Raw genomic sequence first — 18720 nt, 5'->3', positions numbered from 1 at the left:
TCAACAGCGGTCATATTCTTAAACATTTTGGCACCCAAGCACGCATATTTGCCAAGGCTTTCATAGGAGTTTGGGGTATTTCCATGGGTAGTTTAATGACCCTGGTGGCAATTTGACCCTTCTTCTGTACCATGAACCTAAAGTAACATATATTAAAACTCAACTGATCTCCTATTTGGCCTTTGGAAGTAGTTGATGTGAGAGGCGGAAGCATTTAACCCGGTAGCTGCAGGGATCATGTTTCTTAAAGGCCCTTCCCTCTAAGCGAGAAAAATGAGAAAAAATCATCACTCACGCAAACCATTTCATAATATCTATCAACGTATTTGTGATCAGTTTATGTATCATCTATTTTGGGGGGTTTATATCATGGCAAAAATGTGGCCCATCACTGGTACACGGTAAAGCTACAGATTTGGCCCGTCGCTGCTACCGGGTTAAGAATACCGACTTAGGCTCGTGTGGCATAAAGGGGAAAGGTATAAATGGGGGAAGTAACAGTCTTTCAAAAGCAAAAATACTCAGGGAAGGGAAGGATTGATTGAATGAATGAATAGAAAAGAAATAGTGGAAATTAAAAAAATAAACAGCTTGTGTGGTATAAAGGGAAAGATAGGAAAGGGGGAAGTATCACACTCTTTCAAAGGCAAAAATACTCAGGGAAGGAAAGAATGACTGAATGGATGAAGGAAAGAAATAGAGGAAATTAAAAGAGCGAAGAGCTATCTATATCTATCTTTACCTCTCTACACACAAACCCTCAAAAGACTAATCACCTCCTTTTTCCGCAGACCACCAACTTCCAGACGGGCGCCATCCCCTCACCGACAGGCCTGGGGGTGCCGTTCAACCTTCCCCCTGGTCTGGACAGTGGCCGCGACGACACCATGTCCTCCTCCCTAGTGGTGACTTCGCCGCCCCGCCACACCCTGCGCCACCGCCCCCCCGGAGTCCTGCCCACCCATGAGGACTCGGCAGAGGATATGGATAACTTGGACGATGTGAGTTTATTTGTTTATTTATTTTTTTTTTTTTTTATTTATTATTATTTTTTTGTGTGTTTGTGTGTTTGTTTGTTTGTGTGTGTATGTGTGTGTGCTGCCTTTAGCCTTCCCCCTCATATCTCACTTTCCCTTTTTCCTCTTCAAATCTCACTTTCTCTCCCTCCTTCCCCCTCGGATCTCACTTTCTCTACCCCCATGTCAAATTTCACTTTCTTTCCTTCCCTCACATATTTCACTTTTCCTCTCTCTTGAGTTTTTTTTTTTATGTTGTTGTTTGTTTGTTTTTGTTTTTTGCCCTTGAGCTGCTTCCCTTACCATAAAAAAATCACCCCCTTTGTAAAACTGTAATAATAATCATCTCCATTGTAAAGCTGTAATGATAATAATAATCATCCCCTTTCAGCTGCTGAGTTACATTGGCCACACGAGCCCCGAGGTGCTGGAGCAGTTTGGCCACGCCCTGAACGAGGCGGTGGGCCCCCCCCCGACGCTGCCCATCGAGGCGCAGCACGACGGCATCTCCTCCATCCTGAACCAGCGCAACGTGGAGACAGACTTCTTCACTCGGCACTCGATTGACCTCAAGTGAGTAGACAACTTGGTGGGCGATGAGTGAGAGTGATATACATAGATATTCAGACCACACAGGCCTTATAATCAAGACTAGGTGGTCTGTTATTAACCCATAGACAGCAGTGGAACTCTATATAGATGGTCCAAAATTCAGTCAGTCAATTTTGAATGGCAGAAATATAACAACACTTCCAGATTGCGGTAGAATCTATATATAGACGGTAGTTAAAACACCTCTTATGCGGCGTAACTATATTTATGCTATGGTCCTAAGGTCGGCAGTGACTATATATAGACAATTCCTTTTTGGGGGAGCTACTCTTCAAATACTGCCATCATCTAAGGGTTAAACCTCGGTGATATTATATTTGCATTTCTACGTAAGTGAATATCAAGTTGAAGGAAGTGGCAGTCAAGCTTATTTTTGATGAATCACTCGTACTGCACTGGACTACTACTTCTCCCTTGAATGTTCTTTTAAGTGTGTTTTCTGCCATGTTGCTCACACTTAATCACTGCACATCCCCTTCATCATCTCTTCCCCTCAGCATGGTGTGTCCCAGCTCCCACTGCCCTCACCCTGTGGAGTCGAGGTCAGCCTTCCAGCAGGGTCGCCTCCTCTTTGACCAGCTGGGCCTCGGGTCATGGGAGAAACGGCAGTCCATCTACACCCTCAAGAAGAACGATAAGCTTCTCCGGGAGCTGAAAAACCTTGACAACCAGGTGAGAGGGTATGGTGGTGGTGGTGGTGGTGGTGGTGATGGTGGTGGTAAAAGGAATGGGAAGTGAGGAAGAGGGAAAAATATGTGTAAGAAATTTAAAAAGATATTGGTGAGTAGTAAAGAGAGAAGGAAGAAAAGTGGTCAGGGTTAAAGCAGTGAGGAAAAAATGATAAGGAGTTGAGAGAAGAGAATGAATGGAGAAAAGAGAGAAAAAAAGAAATCAAGTCAGGAGATAATGGGAAGATGAGAGAATGCAAAGAGAGTGTAAAACCAGGCAAATTGAAGATAGTTGCTTAGGTGTGTGTGAAAGAGATTTAGTTCCAGTAGTGAATAAGCAAAAAAGAGATCAAGTCAGGAGATATTGTGAAGTTGAGAAGAAGCAGAAAGAGAAGAGAAACAGGTAAATTGACGGTCGTGTGTGACGATCCAGAGTACCAATAGTAAATAAGAAAAAAAAAAAAGATCAAATCAGGAGATACCAGGAAGCTGAGAAGAAGCAGAGAGAAGCAGATAAAGTGAAGATAGACAAGAGTTAGATCCTTGTGAAGAGATCCAGAAAAGTGCATAACAATGAGCAAGTAAAAGGAACAGAAACAAAGGAAAACAAAGGAAGGAAACAAAGCAAAACAGGCAGGAGCATAGTTTATAGTAGTGATATGGCAGTGACCAGTAACCAACTCCTTGCACCACTTCCAGAAATGCCGAGAAACACACAAGATGGCTGTGATCTACGTGGCGGAGGGACAGGAGGATAAGATGTCCATTCTGAGCAACAGTGGAGGATCGGCAGGGTTTGAGGTGAGGGGCTTGTTTTATTTATTGTTTTATTTTATTTTCCTTATTTTTCCAGCAGAGGAATCAGCTCAAAGGCAAGACATAAAAAACAAAAAAGCCATTCATGCACTGCTCATGTAAAGAAAATGGAATGAGAGGCCAAAAAGAGTCAGTATTCCTCTATTTATTTTATATTTACTTGTTATTCTATTTGTATTTATTTATTAGCTCAGGGGCAAAAAACAAATCTTTCCCATAAGCAGTATTTTTCTGGTAACCTTAAATTTTCCTGTCTTAACTGTATTTAGCTTTATATAACTTTATCACCCTTCTTTGGATAGGTTAAGTATCTTTGAACAGAAGTAATGAATAATAGAGGTCACATGTAGCTGTAGCATATGCCCCCAACTTTACCTTTACCAACAACAGTGTAAAATAACAACCCCTCTGTGTGTGCTCTCAGGAGTTCGTCGGTGGCCTGGGGTGGGAGGTGGAGCTGTCCTCACACACAGGCTTCCTTGGAGGGCTGCAGCGTAACGGGTCGACGGGGGAAACGGCGCCTTACTACGCCACATCCCTCACTGAAGTGGTGTTCCATGTGTCCACCCGCATGCCCTCCTTCTCCGAGCAGAGCATGTTGCAGAAGGTACGCTCTAAAGGGTATTCTCTACTAGCCTGGCTTATGTAGTGTTTGTTTTGTTTTTATATTGCAAGGGAGACCAGTGAATGACAAAAAACATAAACAGCAACAAAAAACACAGGCACAGAGAAGAATGGAAATGATGGAAAGGAATGTCACAGTCCGTCAATCCCTCAGCAACTCATCTCTCCCTCCCTCCTCAGACTCGTCACCTTGGCAACGACGAGGTTCACATAGTCTGGTCAGAGCACACGAGGGACTACCGGCGCGGCATCATCCCCACCGAGTTCTGCGACGTGCTCATCGTCATCTACCCGCTGCCCAACAGGCTCTACCGGATACAGATCTCCACCAAGCCTGAAGTGAGTGGTGCTGGGAGTAACTTTAGCTTCACTGGGCTTTGTTGTTTGTTATTCTTTGTTTTGTTTTGTTTTGTTTTGTTTCCTTGTGTCCTTTTCTTCCTTTTTATTTCCTTTTTTGTTCATTCCTCTCCCTCTTTTGTTTTCCTTTGTTTCCTGTCTTTCCTTTCCTTTATTTTGTTTCTTTTTGTTTCTTTTCCTTTGATCCCTTTCCTTCATTTTAGTTTTCTTTCTTCTCCTTTGTTTTGTTTCCATTACTTTCTTCTCTCCCTTTTTGTTTCCTTTCCATTCTGATTCCTTTCCTTTTCCTTTCCTTTTTTACATCATTAATATTGTCGCTGTGCAGTATCATTGTATCCTGGACTTTACATAATTTCCTCCCTCTGATAAGTCATGTGTATAATTATTAATACTGTAGCTGCTTAGTATTAGTTTATCCTGGCCTTTGCTTAGCTTCCTCCCTCTGGTAAGTCATTATTTGATTGTTAATACTGTAGTTGTATCCTCACCATTTTGTAGTCATGGTTAGATTAAGTTGAGATCTTTCCTATAGTCTGATATATTCTGGAAACCCCGGTAGCTGCAGGGATCATGTTTCTTAAAGGCCCCTCTAAATGAAAAAAATGAGAAAAAAACATCACTCATGCAAACCATTTCATAATATATATCAATGCATTTGTGATCAGTTTTTGCATCATTTATTTTGGGGGTTTATATGGCAAAAATTTGGCCTGTCGCTACTACACAGTAAAGCCATAAATTTGGCCCGTCGCTGCTACTGGGTTAAACATTTTCTTCTCATAACCTCATCTGGCAACCATAATTATAACTCGTCCCTCAGGTTCCGTTCTTTGGTCCGCTGTTTGACGGGGCGATCGTGGCCCACAAGGTGCTGCCCGGGCTGGTGCGCTCCACTGCCGTCAATGCCTCCAGGGCCAAACGCAGCCGCCTCGCACTCTACCAGAACTTGTGAGGACCGAGTGCCATGGTTTTTCTCTCTTACTGATGCTACTTCTTCCAATACCTTCACTTCCTCACTCACCATGTATATATTCCTTATTGCTGCTGTCTTCACCTTTATGTTATCTAATTATTTATCTACTTTATCATCGTAGTAATATTTGGTGTTTTATTGACTTATCGACCTCATCTTAACGGGTGTGTTTCGGTTTGTGGTTGTTGTCATGAGTTCCTTTATTTATTTTTGTTGCTCATTAGCTTTCACATTATTTCTTCTTAGTGACAAAAATGAAGCTATGTTACTACTTTTATTTATGATCAACTGCAGTGTCTTTCCTTTCCTCTGTTTCATTTTGTTTCCTTTTGTTTCTTTTTACTTCCTTTGTTTTATTTCCTTTCCTTCCTTTCCCTTCCTTTGTTTTCCTTCCTTTCCTTTGCTTTGTTTCCTTTTCTTCCTTTGTTTTGTTTCCTTTCCTTCCTTTCCTTTGTTTTGTTTCCTTTTTCTTTCTTTCCTTTTCTTTGTTTCATTTTGTTTCCTTTCCTTCCATTCCCTTCTTTTGCTTCGTTTTCTTTTCTTCCTTTCCTCTGTTTTGTTTCCTTTTCTTCCTTTCCTTCCTTTCCCTTCCCTTCTTTTGTTTCCTTTTACTTTCTTTGTTTCCTTTAATTACTGGAGCTTCTCACTCACCCCCCTCACCCCTCTCACACTCACTTCTCGCCACTCTCCGCCAGCTATGAGGAGCGTGCCCGGGCCCTCAACACCATCATCGAGCAGTACAGCGAGGCGACCACCTTCGAGGCGTTCATATCCTCGGTCTACTGCCCCGTGTTCCCCTCCACCTTCGCCTCCGGACCCACTCGAGCCTCAGGTAAGTTGCTTGGTTTGTGTTTGTTGTCTACGTGCCTTGTTCTGCTTCTCGATCTTCCTTTCCATCACATTTCCTTTCTCCCCCGTCCTATTTCCTCTCCCTCCTTCCTACTTATTCCTTCTCTCATTCTGCTTCCTATTCCTCCCTTCCTTGTCCTTCCTCCCTCCCTCTCATTCTTTCCCTCATCTCCAGCTCCCTTTTATCCTTCCCTCTCATTCCCTCCTTCAACTTGCTTCCCTTTCCTCCTCCCTCCCATTCACTGTCTCCCTTGTTATGCTTCCCTTACCTCCCTCTCTCTTATTCCCTGTTATTCTTCTTTTTCCTCCCTCCCACTGGTTCTCTCCCTAATTCTACATCCAGCTTCACCTACTCTCTTTTTATCTCCAGCCATATCCTGCTGCCTTTTCTCCTCTATATTTTACCTTTTCCTAATCTCCTCATGTCTCGTTCTTTCCCTTCTCGGCGTTTTCCTTTTGGTTTCCTCCCCTTAGTTTTGTTCATGCCTGATATTTGTTCTTCATATTTTCTTTACAGACGTTGAAGATTCTTTGCCTTTTGTGTTGAGGCGTGATGATAATTTGTATGATTTGCATTGTGCTTGATTATACTCATATTGATACTCTTGACTCGGTTCTATTTATTTCATTTTTGTCAGTTATGTAGCCGTTAAATTACTTTGCAGCACAGTTAGAAATGCTTCTGTTCTGCTGCCTTTATCTCATTTATGGCATTCAGAGGTGTTATGATTTGTAGTCACTGCTTTTCTTGTGCTTGATAATATTCACATGCTATTATTAATCATTTCTCTTTCAGTTTTGACAGTTATGTAGCCATTAAGTTACTTTGCAGCACAGTGAGAGATGCTTCTGTTCTGCTGCCTTTTCTCATTTGCAGCTTTCAGAATGTCATGATTTATATTGTATCCACTGCCCCTTTGATTATTATGACTCACTTTTATATCTTTCAGTTTGAACAGTTATTACGTAGCTGTTGAATTACGTTGCAGCACAGTTGGGAATGCTTCTGTTCTGCGTTTTTTTCTCATTTATGGCTTTCAGAGTATCATGATTTGTATCCACCGCTTTTCTCTCACTTCCTTACTGAACTGATGCTCCCTGTACAAGCCAAGCCCGGCCAAGGCTCACACACACAGAGGGAGGGTTTGAGGCATCACCTGTCCTCTCTCCCCAGGGACATCTTTCTCCTCAAGGGTGTTTGATGGCAACGCGGGCACCACGGGTCTGGCCGCGGCACTCTTGGATGGCCCGCAGCTACCCCCCGGACCCCCCCAGCGGCCCCCACTCACGCGCCCCACCAGCTACTCCACCGGCGAGCAGCACCATCTGCGGGAGAAAGCCAGAAGTAAGTCATGTTTGTTTACCAGCATAACTTTAGCGTTTGTTGTCGTCCTCTCATAAATAAAGCAGGTGAAGAAGTAAGGGCTCACTCATTAAAATATACTGCCTGCTGACGGTGCTGTGTAGAGGTGAAATATTTGGAACACTAAAGTAAAAGGAGGTGAAAGGGAGTCTAGCAACCCTAAATCAGTTTGCATTCTTTCCTGTTGCTTAATGAATTGCTGGTTGAAGATCCCATGTAAATAGCAGGAAATAAGTGAAGCCTTGCCTGCTAACGGTGCCTTGTAGAGGTGAAATATTTGGAACACAAGTAAAAGCAGGTGGAAGGGAGTCTAGCAACCCTAAATCAGTTTGCATTCTTTCCTCCTGCTAAAAGAATTAAAGATCCCATGTAAAAACAGGAAACAAGTGAAGTCTTGCCTGCTGATGGTGATGTGTAGAGATGAAATATTTGGAATACCAAAGTAAAGCCAAAAGTGAGGTGGAAGGGAAGTCTATCAGCCCTAAATCAGTTTGTATTCTTTCCTGCTTCCAAAAGTATACTGCCTGCTAATGGTTCTGTCTTGAGGTGAAATACACGGAACACTAAAGTGAAAACAGAAAGGAGATGGAAGGAAGTCTGGCAGCCCTAAATCAGTTTGTATTCTTTCCTGCTTTCAAAAGTATAGTTCCTGCTAATGGTTCTGTCTTGAGGTGAAATACACGGAACACTAAAGTGAAAACAGAAAGGAGATGGAAGGAAGTCAGGCAGCCCTAAATAAGTTTGTTTTCTTTCCTATTGTTAAAAGTATATTGCTTGTTAAAGATCCCATTAAAAAAACAGGAAATAAATGAAGTCTTGCCTGCTAATGGTACTGTGTTGAGGTGAAATACATAGAACACTGAAGTAAAACCAGAAGGAAGGATGAAGGGAGTCTCTATCAGACCTAAATTAGTGTGTGTTCTTTCTAGTTGTTAAAAGAAATGCTTGTTAAAGATCCCATATAAAAACCAGGAAATAAATGAAGTCCTGCCTGCTAATAATAATTCAGTTAATTAAATATGTACTCTGAAGTTAAGCTAAATTAAGTTTTGAAAGATTAAATGTCCTGCATGACTAGCTTTTAAATGTAGCACAGATGTCGAAGCTATTTGAGGGAACAGTTACTTAAATATGATAATTACTGATAAGAAGAATAGGTATTTCTTATAGGAGGAATAGGTTTATGTCCTCAACTTCTACACATTATATATCTCCCCTTAACCCGGTAGCAGCAGGGATCATGTTTCTTAATGGTCCCTCCAAGCGAGAAAAATGAGAAAAAATCACCCCTCACACAAACCATTCATCATCATCATCATTTCATCGACGCCTGCTCCTAGGACCTCCCACCAGGGGATGGCCACAGCAGAAGTGCTTCCAACTTTCTCTATCCAGACACTCCCTCCTTGCCTGCTCAAAGTTTCTCAAAGATCTTTCCCCCCTCTCCTTAATGTACTCTTGCACCCCATCCCTCCATTTCACTGGAGGTCATCCTCTAACATTCCCTCCCTCTATCTCACTCACATACTCCCTTCTGGTCATCTTACTCTCCTCCATTCACTCCATGTGGCAAAACCACTTTAAAGTCTGTCACTTCACTTCTTCCACCACTCCACACTTCTTCCCTTCACCCCTGTGACACATTCCAAAACGCTCGTACACACTTTCATTACTCATTCCATCCATTCTACTCACACCACAAGCACTCCTCAAATAACTCATTTCCACTGCCTGCACTCTAGACCTCTGACTTTCATTCCAGGCCCACGTTTCACTTGCATATGTGAGGGTTGGTACAAACCATTTTATAATATATATCAAAGAATTTGTGATCAGATTATGTATCATCTATTTTGGGGGGTAAATATCATGGCACAAATTTGGCCCGTCGCTGCTGCACGGTGAAGCCACAAATTTGGCCCGTCGCTGCTACCGGGTTAAGTAATGGCAAATCAAACTGTCATTAGATATTTCTTTTAGGAGCAACAGGTTTATATATTCTAGTTTTGCACTATATATATTTCCCCTTTGGCTACAAATGCATGGTTTACTTAGGTTTTGAGAAGGGCAGTGGCAGGCTAGTTGTGTAAGTAATGGTAGGGAGTAGGATGGGACCAGAGCCATAGAATAGGAGAGCTTGCCCATCTTCATCTCAAGTGTCATGGTGTTAGCTAAAGAGCCACGTTTAATTCAGATTGATGATAATACAGTTTTTGTCCTCTAGGTATCATCAGGATCTCCCCTCTCTCTCCTATTCTATTGCTTTGGGAGGGACAGCAAGCATGCATTCTTAGCTTAGTCAATAGTCAGTAGAGAGGAGTGTGTTGGTAAGGGAGCAGAGTGTTACATCCTTACTGCTGGCGCCTCACAGGGGTGCGTCAGATGCTGGGGGGCAAGCGTCACCACTCCACAGGTAGTAAAGGTCCCCCTCTCACCCCGCCACTGGAAAAGAGCAACAATAACATAAGCCACGAGGAGTGTGACTCGTGCCAGGCGCTGGACAAGTGTTAGTATGGCGGCATGTCCACCAGTCCTTGTGATGTGCAGGCCCTGATCCAAGTGTGTGTGTGTGTGTGTGTGTGTGTTTGTATGTGTGTGCGTGTGTCTGTGTGTGTGTCTGTGCATTTTTCAAGAGAGCCTCTAATCCCTTGTGTATTTTTTTTATTTTGGAGTTCTCGCATGTTGACTTGGAGCGAGAATATGCCATGCTGAGATGCTGTTTCCCACATTAATAACTGTCTTTTTTTCCGTTCGTGGTGGCATTGTTATCCTTTTTGGGGTGTGGATGTGAGAAGTGTGCCTGAACCCACATGGCATCCTTGAAGCACATTTGATAACACCTTTCTGTTCAGTCTTTGGACATGCATATCATATAACAACAGTAATCTTAAACGTCATTCAAAACTCCTTTCTAATTCTTGCCAACAAAAAGTCATAGAATCTCAACTGTGGCAGACACATTCATGAGTACATTCTGTGCCTCTCTTGCTACTTGCTGTCACCTCACCTGCAGCAGTTTCACCTTTACTTTTATCTGTGAAGCATCATAAAGAGTTAAGATCAGTATTAACACTTCTATTCTTCTTTCACATGCAAATCACCACCTTTTTTATTCATTTGCCTGACCTACCACTTCACCCATCGTGCATTTACTAAGACAAGGCTCCTGACTCTTCCTCCCTAAAGGTGTGTTGTTAATGGACCACATGAACAGTAATGAGGACACCGGTTCTTCTCCACGAGGGAACAAGAAACTCTCCTTCAAGAACCCACGCAAGGCCTCCTCCGCCGTGGCCTCCACTGGTGTTGCCGCAGCTGCTACCACGCCCCCAGAGAGCCCCATGCCACCCCCCCGGAGGCCCAAGGACGGTACCCAGCATGCTGCCCAGCGGAACAAGTAACAGTGTGCATGGAGCGTGTGTGGTAGTTGTAGTCATCACTCCACGCAACGGTAAACACTTACTAGGCTGGTGCTGTCGTGGGGGGGATGGGGAGGAGAGAGGGAGGAGGGGAGTCATGATACACTGACTCAGAGCTAATTCCAACACAGTGTTTTCGTAACCGCCTGAACCAAAGTATACAATCCATAAGGTTTTCGATGTAATGCCAGATACACACAAGAGATATCCTGTATAGCTGTTCCTCAAATTTCTTAACTTAACCCGGTAGCAGCGACGGGCCAAATTTGTGACTTTCCCGTGTAGCAGCGATGGGCCAAATTTGTGCCATGATATAAACCCCCAAAAATAGATGATACATAATCTGATTACAAATGCTTTGATATGTATTATGAAATGGTTTGTGTGAGGGATGATTTTTTCTCATTTTTCTCACTTAGAGGGACCATTAAGAAACATGATCCCCGCTCCTACCGGGTTAAATATAAGTGCTAGATAATATATACAAGGAAGTTTCGAAGGCCTTGGTATTGGTTTGGGAGATTACTAACCCATCGTGTAGAACTGTGAAAGTGGCCCTCGGAGTTCAGTGCAGCAACAGTCCTCCCTTGCCCAGGACCTTCAGTGTGCTGCAGAGTATTTGACGGATGAGTGTCGGAAGTGTCACAAGTGGGTTTCAAGACCAAAGGAGAGCATAGGGTGGAGCTCATTCTTACTGCCAGGTCAACGCAATAGTTTATATCCTAATGTACCCAGGGCTCAGTTTGATTTACTCGTGTGACCATTATCGCTGTCACGGATATGCATCACACGTCTCGCTGTCTAAGAAACAAACTAAAGCTTATGTGGTTCAGATGAGCTGTAGCGTGAAGCAGCTTGAGAGGCTTAGGTTGTATTATCATATGCTTCTGCCTCTCACATCATCTATTACCACAGGCTGAAAAGTAGATTGATCAGGTTCTCAGGAGTGTTTTTCATATTCATGATGCAGACACCACACTCGCTAGGTCATAAAACTACCCATGGCAATGCTCACAACTCCTACGAAAGCCTTGTCATGTGTGTGTGCCTAGACGGCGAAATGTTGAAGACTATGGCCCTTGTTCCCCTGAGCCTCAGCATGAAGCACCACAAGTCTGCTGGACACGTTGCTGCACACTATACACTAACATGCTGCTCTTCACAAAGCCACGAAGCTAGACTTTAACTCAGAGTCTCCACATTGATAACTTGAGGTAGTCCCACTTCTCTCCTTGGGGCAGGGACAAGCATGCAACTGTCTGGGCTGGGTAGTGTTACTCTATGCAACATTGATGGAGTCTGCAAGGTGCATCCACACCAGTCAGTTTCTATTGCCTTTATACTTCTTTATGAGGATGAGTAGAGTTTTGCGTATATACATATGTACATACTATCTAAAATTACTGCTTTACTCCGATAGCATGATCTTGACAAAACATTAATCTCTCAGTATGAGCTCTCCATGCAAACTTGCTTATATATAATCCTGTACATGCTTCCATAACATAGTAATTCATGTATTCTGTGCATGAAACAAGTAAGGAAGAACACAAATGCCCTGGAGACTAAACAAAAGTAAGAGAGAGAGGCAGGCACAAAGGTCTGCTGAGGAACTTGGAGAGTCATATTTCCTAAGAGATCTCCGAGTGTTTATTATAGTGTCAAGCAGCACATTCTGTCTCTACTCACTGTGGAGCTCCATCTGGCATGCTGAAGGAGCCACATGTCAATAGGATGCCTTACTTTCTCCATGTGAGGGAGTCGTGTCGATTCTCTAAGTTGCATGAGAGACTTGGGTTCTCTTGTAGCTCTTAACACAGGACATACCGTTAGGTGTTTTGCCAAGACTTGATCATCTGTGTAGCTTGTATTTTGCACTGTTTTCTGTACTATCGAGAGGTATAAGAAGGTGGTGATCGGTTCTCTGGTTCTCGTGTGACCATGTAAGCCTTTCATGCCTGTATCTGTATAAACTATTCTTTTTTATTATCATTATCATCTAAGTCTTACATTGCTTCAGAATGAACTGTATAATCCATGCACGTGCTTCTCTTCTTTGATACTTTCTGAGGATTCTCGTCTTCTGTACATTCTCTCGAGGCTCACGGACCTTATAGCACAAAGTTTGAGGTGAGAGCACTCACTAAAAGCACAATTTTAACCCGCCGCCACTTCTCATTAGGGCACGTCTTATCACTTCACCGCCAGTAATCACGTTTCCCAGCCATCTCAGTCAGACCACGTATGGTAATCACATCTGCCTGTTTTGTGTGTCCATATGTCCACAGTAACAGTAACGCTTCAGCAATGCCCAGTCAAGTTTGTCAACACAGTTCAGTCACACCAAAGACTCGCTGCTTCAAGAACTACTGTAGTGTATTTACGATCCATCTCCTTATGATTGAGGCTCTTCAAGCAGGCTCTAGTGCTTCATCAATTCACTGGCTCCATGAAAATGACTCCACCGTTTATGTTTTAGTCTCTTGGCTGTATCTGAAATGCCAGACTATTAGACATTTGTATATTAGTCAAGGGAGTAAAAAGAGGACAAAGCTCATAAGAGGATTATTGAGGGTTAAGGAAATGCCAGCTATACAGGGACTGTATGCTACAGTAATGAGGCTTGCTTTGAACCATCTCTCTGACAGCTGCACGCAGCACTACAAAGGGACAGTCTCCAGGAATGGCCGCTGCAGGCTCTGTGATCCGTACATCCAGTTTTAATAATTTTTGTTCACTCTCTACGTATCCGACCATCCGCGTTGTGCACTGACTAACAATGTTGTGGATTGTTCTGTTTATTTAATATTTGAATTATGATTAAGTGTTGATAGTTACTCCAGATTTAGTTTCTCAAAGTATGTTATGATGATGCAGTACGTATGTCAAACTTATGTAAGCTATCTCTAAGTTTGATTTTGAAAGTGAATATTTCCTTACTTGGTTGAAGAGAATGAGTTGCTAGACAAGACTCTGCTGCTGGCTCTGAACTCTTTCATGTCCGGCTCTGAGGGAACATGTTGATGGGAACACTTGCTGCATGAAACTCTTTGGCTGAGTTTGTAACAGAGGTCAAGAGCAAGATGGAAACTGCTACAGGCTCCTACTCCTTTATATCTAACTCTAAAGGAACATAATGGGAACACTTGCTGCATGAAACAGAGGTGGGGAACAAGGTTGAAACTCCTGCAAAGTTCATATTGTGTGAACGTATGAAGCTGCATCACTTTATTGGGTTTGTCAGTCACTAAGCAAATAGACTGAGGCAAGCTGTACCTCACTGCCTCCTGGCCAGCACTGATTCATAACCTGGCAGCAAAGTGGTTAGCACACTCGGCTCACAACCGAGAGAGCCCGGGTTCGATTCCCGGGCGGAGTGGAAAAATTTGGGCGGCTTTTCCGATACCCTACGCCCCTGTCCACCCAGCAGTGAATGGGTACCAGGTATCAATCGGGGGTTGTGTCCCGTCTCCTGGGATCTGTTCCCTTCCCCTATAATTCCTTCCCTTTCTGTCTCTCTCTGGCAAATGACCACAGATGTTGTTCCGACTAAACAAAACTTTCCAACCTGGCAGCAAGATGTGATTCATAGATGTTGTGAAGGGATGTGTGGTTGGTCATTTAATAACAGAGATGGTGGATGTGTAAGATGTTTCCCTCATAACCTGGCAGCAAGATGTGATTCAAAGATGTCGTAAAGGGACGTGTGGATGGTCTGTTCGCCCACATAGAGAGACCATCATTTAACGATAGAGATGCTGAATGTATAGAATATTTGCATCATAACCAGGGAGCAAGATGTGACTCAAAGATGGTGTGAAGGGATGTGTGGATGGTCTGTCGGCCCACACTGACAGACCCACACTTAGCGATGGAGAAGTGAATGTATGAAATGTTTCCCTGATGCAACTGGCAGATGAAAGGCACAAGCATAGCCTTTAGTGAGCCTGAGGTGTGTCTGGGGCAGAGTGAGCAGTGGTCCAGGGCGGAGCGTCAAGGTTGTTCTGTAAGGCAGCAACAGTACATATTCCTGCCGTGTGTCTCGGTGCGTCTTGGTCGCCGTTTTGTTATAGGTTAATTGAGTTACCTGATTTGATAGTACTATTGTAATAAGTTTATAGCTGTACTTAGATTGCAGAAATTATTAATATCCACTAGATGAGGTTGAAGGTGCATGTGTTCTCAGTATTTTAAGTTACGTTTTAAGTATTTATTTTACTTAACGGTATGGAATTAACAGTGATTATTTTTAAGCACTTTTATGGGGACGATTAAAACCTTTACCTTAAGGAATATAAGTTAAAATGTTGTAGCTTTAATATTATTTAAAGTAAAAACTATAATTATTCACAATTGTCGCAATTCGCCGCAGCACGTGACTGTTGCTGCGGCAAACTAACCTCTCAGCGTCACGCACTCACCACCACACACAAGAACAGCTTTAACTCCACCACAGATCTCTATGAAGGGATCAGACAGTGGTTTGTGTACAGCATTTTCGTTATCTTGACTTCACAGGCCAGATAAGAAGTACACGCTGAGAGGTACTGTTTTACTTGTCACATCAAGGCTAAGTACTACATCTATCCACTTGTTATTATACCCACAGAATATTTTACTTTTCTTGTGTGTCATTTCGATGTTACCACTGATCTGAGAGTAAGGGGGAGTGCTTCAGGGGAGGCCAGAGGAAGCGTTGGCTGGAGGAAATGTTGGCAGTGAGGCGGTATGAATGCTTTGTCAGAACCTAGGATGATGTGTCTCCTTGGCAGCCTCATAAGCATAGAGACCCAAGCTTGGTGTCTGGTTACACTGGAGAGTTGTCGAACCATTTTCTTTAATACCCATGTCACTTGTCACTACACTACGAGCTGTACAAAAAGGGTAGACTCACAGACACACCTGCAGACAGTAAATTTATATCACGTGCCCCCCACCTACTCCCACGCACCCACGCACACACACACACGCCCCATCCTAGCTCTCCCTTGAGTAATCATAGGAAGGATTTCAATCAGTGTTCCTTCCCTGTGGAGATATCCAGTCCTGCAATAGTCTAGGATGGCACATTACCTTCTATGCAGACTGTTATGAATTTAAAGTGCAGGTTTATACACAGATCCTTTTTTTGTGAGTTGCCATGTTTTATGGTTGTACAGCAAAAGGGAAGAAGAATGAATTTGCCCTCAATTTGCCAGGTGACTGTGCATTAGTTGTGTCGTGAGTTTGTTTTAGGCCTGTAGTCTGTTAAGGAGTTTTCCCATGACCTGCATTGCCTCACCTTACTGCCATGTCTTGCTAGCTCCACCTTTGGACGTAGGAGGACGGAGGTCTTTTGCACATCCTCAATATTCTGTGATACTATTCCTTCCTCGGGCGCTGCATGGCTAGAGCTGCTGCTGCTAGTCCGTTAGTTTCCCCTATTATTTACGTTTCGGTTTCTCCCGTATGTGTCTCCACCGAGGTTCATGGTCCCGTCACAACTCAGGGCGAAGTGGACTTTGAGGAGCAACTCTTGTTCTCAGTAACACATGTAACTGCTCATGGAAGGGAAGAGACGAGTGTTTCCACCCCTCGGCTCAGCGCTGCATTGCTCCACGCCTGAGTCTTCACCATGCTGAGGGGAACAGTGATGCGTACTTATGTTTTTCATTCTACATTGTATTTCACGCTCCCAGTAGTACATATACATATACTATACATATATATCTATTTTATTCTTATTAGTGTTGTTAGACATTTGTACTATACTGATACTACGTGTATGTTATGTGCTGAACCGGTGGCCGCTGTGGCCTTCCATGGGACACTAACGATCTGTTCTTTACTGCCATTTGTATCGTGTGCAGCCCAGCAGAAATATGTCCCACACTACACCAAGTTATCACACATTAACCAACCCGGGTGTTTTATTCTTACGCTGGTCAGACTTTTAACACAATGACGATTAGGAGAGTTTAGGTTAAAGCAGATTGATATACTCATTTAATTTAACTTATATAATTTAAAAGAAGGGTGTTGATTGTTACTTGAGGTGAATTGGCTGATGAGTTAAGTTTAGTCCCTCAGTTATCGCTAAAATTTTGTTCTCTAGATTCAAACGGTGACGGTGAAGACTGTGCAAGGGTCGTGATCATCTGGACTGTTGTTGTAGTTAATTAATATCATCATTATTGTTACTGCTATTATCATTATTATTTATTATTATTATTATTATTATTATTATTATTATTATTATTATCATTATCATTATTATTATTGCCGGTGGTACAAGGCTGTTCAAACACATGAGCAAGGTTTCGGTAGTCCAACATCTTCGTTCTTGATCACTGCTATTCGTGAGGAGTCACATTAAGAGAGGTAAATACCCCTTTGTTGCATTTTTCATGATCGCAACCAAACGTACGTCATCTCTGCTTTCTAATCCTCAGCCACTGAGCGATCATTGAATATCAAGTCTAAGGGTCAATAGAAGGACTTAATCACCTTACTATTGAGTCCCCTTCAGGAGCCTCTCAGCTCCCATCCATGGCTTAAGGAGAGAGGCAGACAATTGCTACATCTGTTGTAGTTTTGTTTAATCCACCGTCAGTATCTGGTTCTTTTCCACAGGCCAAGCATTTTCCTGTGGTTCATGCTGCATGCTGGAGAGGTGTGTGAGGGTCGTATGATAAGAGTAATATAGTGTTTTGTATTGCCACTCTTATGGAACTTGCCTGAACAAGGGTGGCTATGGCAGGAGCCTCCAGTGATCCCTGTTGCTATTCTGATTCACCTTTTTATCTTGTTGGCTTCAGGTGATGGCTATAGTCACTCATCAAGAGAGGTTTGGGGAGTGGCTATAAGTGTTCTCTGCTTGACCAAAAGTTCCTCCTCCTATCCATCATTTCTTTTCCCTGTATCCATCCATTATCCCTTTCTCCAACTTCTGTCCATTATTTCTTCTTCCTTCTCCTTCCTCTCCTCCATCTGTTCATTATCTTTGATCATCTCTCTCCTCCTCCCTCTATCCATCATTCCCTCTTCCTCTTATCTCTCTTCCCACAACTCATCCTTCCCATCTCTGCCTTGCTGCAATCTAGACCATTACAGGGCACTGATGAAAACACCCCAAATTTATATAAGGTAGCCCACATGCTGGGAAGGCCACAATCACTTTCTAACCCAAAGCCTACTGGTAAAGCTAAGGGTAAAGTAACTGAGATTGTATTATTCACAGAGGTGTCTTTTGTATGTTCTTATATAGGGAAGTGTGTATAGACCAAGATTGTATTGGTTTACTGATAAGAAAGAAAAGAGTTAAAAAAATAGCTCATTGAAGATGGAAGAGAAGTTTGATCAATGTGAGGTGCTAAATCAGACACAGGATTAATGATGGTATTCCCTTTCTTATTATTATTATTATTATTATTATTATTATTATTATTATTATTATTATTATTATTATTATTATTATTATTATTATTATTATTATTATTATTATCATCATCGGCATCATCACGTCATCCGCCTTTACAAAGTTAGTCACCGTGACCTGTGACCCGTGATGACCTCGTGTGTCTGTGTTGTGAGGGGCGTGACCACAAGGGGCGCCGCAGTGTTGTGAAAGTTCGTGTGGTGGGCCCCGCGTTCCCCGCCCCACCCCGCCCCGCACTGTCCTCAGAAAATGCCGACCCACTGGCTGACCCGCGCCGTAATTCGCATAAAACGAAAACCATTCCATATTTCCTTTGCTGCCCTGTACATGTTGTATATATAGAACTTCTCTGTACATCTAAATAGTTATTATGTATTATGTATATAAGAATAAAAGTATAGTTCTCAGACGCTGTTCATTATATCTTTGCTGACTGACGGGTGAAAACAAGAAGGAAGGATCCCCTCAGAAAACGAAATTGTACCCCCAAACGGAATTGTCCCCCCCAAAACGAAATTGTCCCCCCTAAAAAACGAAAATTGTCCCCCCCTAAAAAACGAAATTGTCACCCCCTAGAAAACGAAATTGTCCCCCTCTAAAAAACGA

General features: G+C 42.9%; 1 protein-coding gene across 4 annotated transcripts in view; it reads left to right on the top strand.

Annotated features, from left to right (window-relative positions):
• Window positions 1-18521, top strand: part of LOC126993616 (ral GTPase-activating protein subunit alpha-2-like) — a 47827-nt gene extending 29306 nt beyond the window's left edge. For 3 of the 4 annotated variants that reach the window (XM_050852795.1, XM_050852793.1, XM_050852789.1), the window contains 11 exons: window positions 792-1001; window positions 1408-1589; window positions 2126-2300; window positions 2996-3097; window positions 3537-3719; window positions 3917-4075; window positions 4914-5041; window positions 5762-5898; window positions 7090-7260; window positions 9650-9784; window positions 10465-18521. In XM_050852795.1, coding sequence (XP_050708752.1) covers window positions 792-1001; window positions 1408-1589; window positions 2126-2300; window positions 2996-3097; window positions 3537-3719; window positions 3917-4075; window positions 4914-5041; window positions 5762-5898; window positions 7090-7260; window positions 9650-9784; window positions 10465-10679 — 1797 coding nt within the window. In that variant the 3' untranslated portion in view covers window positions 10680-18521. The remainder of the gene's footprint in view (window positions 1-791; window positions 1002-1407; window positions 1590-2125; window positions 2301-2995; window positions 3098-3536; window positions 3720-3916; window positions 4076-4913; window positions 5042-5761; window positions 5899-7089; window positions 7261-9649; window positions 9785-10464) is intronic. The other variant, XM_050852801.1, reaches the window with a different exon arrangement.
• Window positions 18522-18720: the final 199 nt, after the last annotated feature.

This window comes from Eriocheir sinensis, chromosome 7 (genome assembly GCF_024679095.1).
Source record: "Eriocheir sinensis breed Jianghai 21 chromosome 7, ASM2467909v1, whole genome shotgun sequence".
NCBI lineage: Eukaryota > Metazoa > Arthropoda > Malacostraca > Decapoda > Varunidae > Eriocheir > Eriocheir sinensis.
The sequence above is the reverse complement of the archived record's forward strand: the minus strand, read 5'-3'. Positions and strand labels throughout refer to the sequence as shown.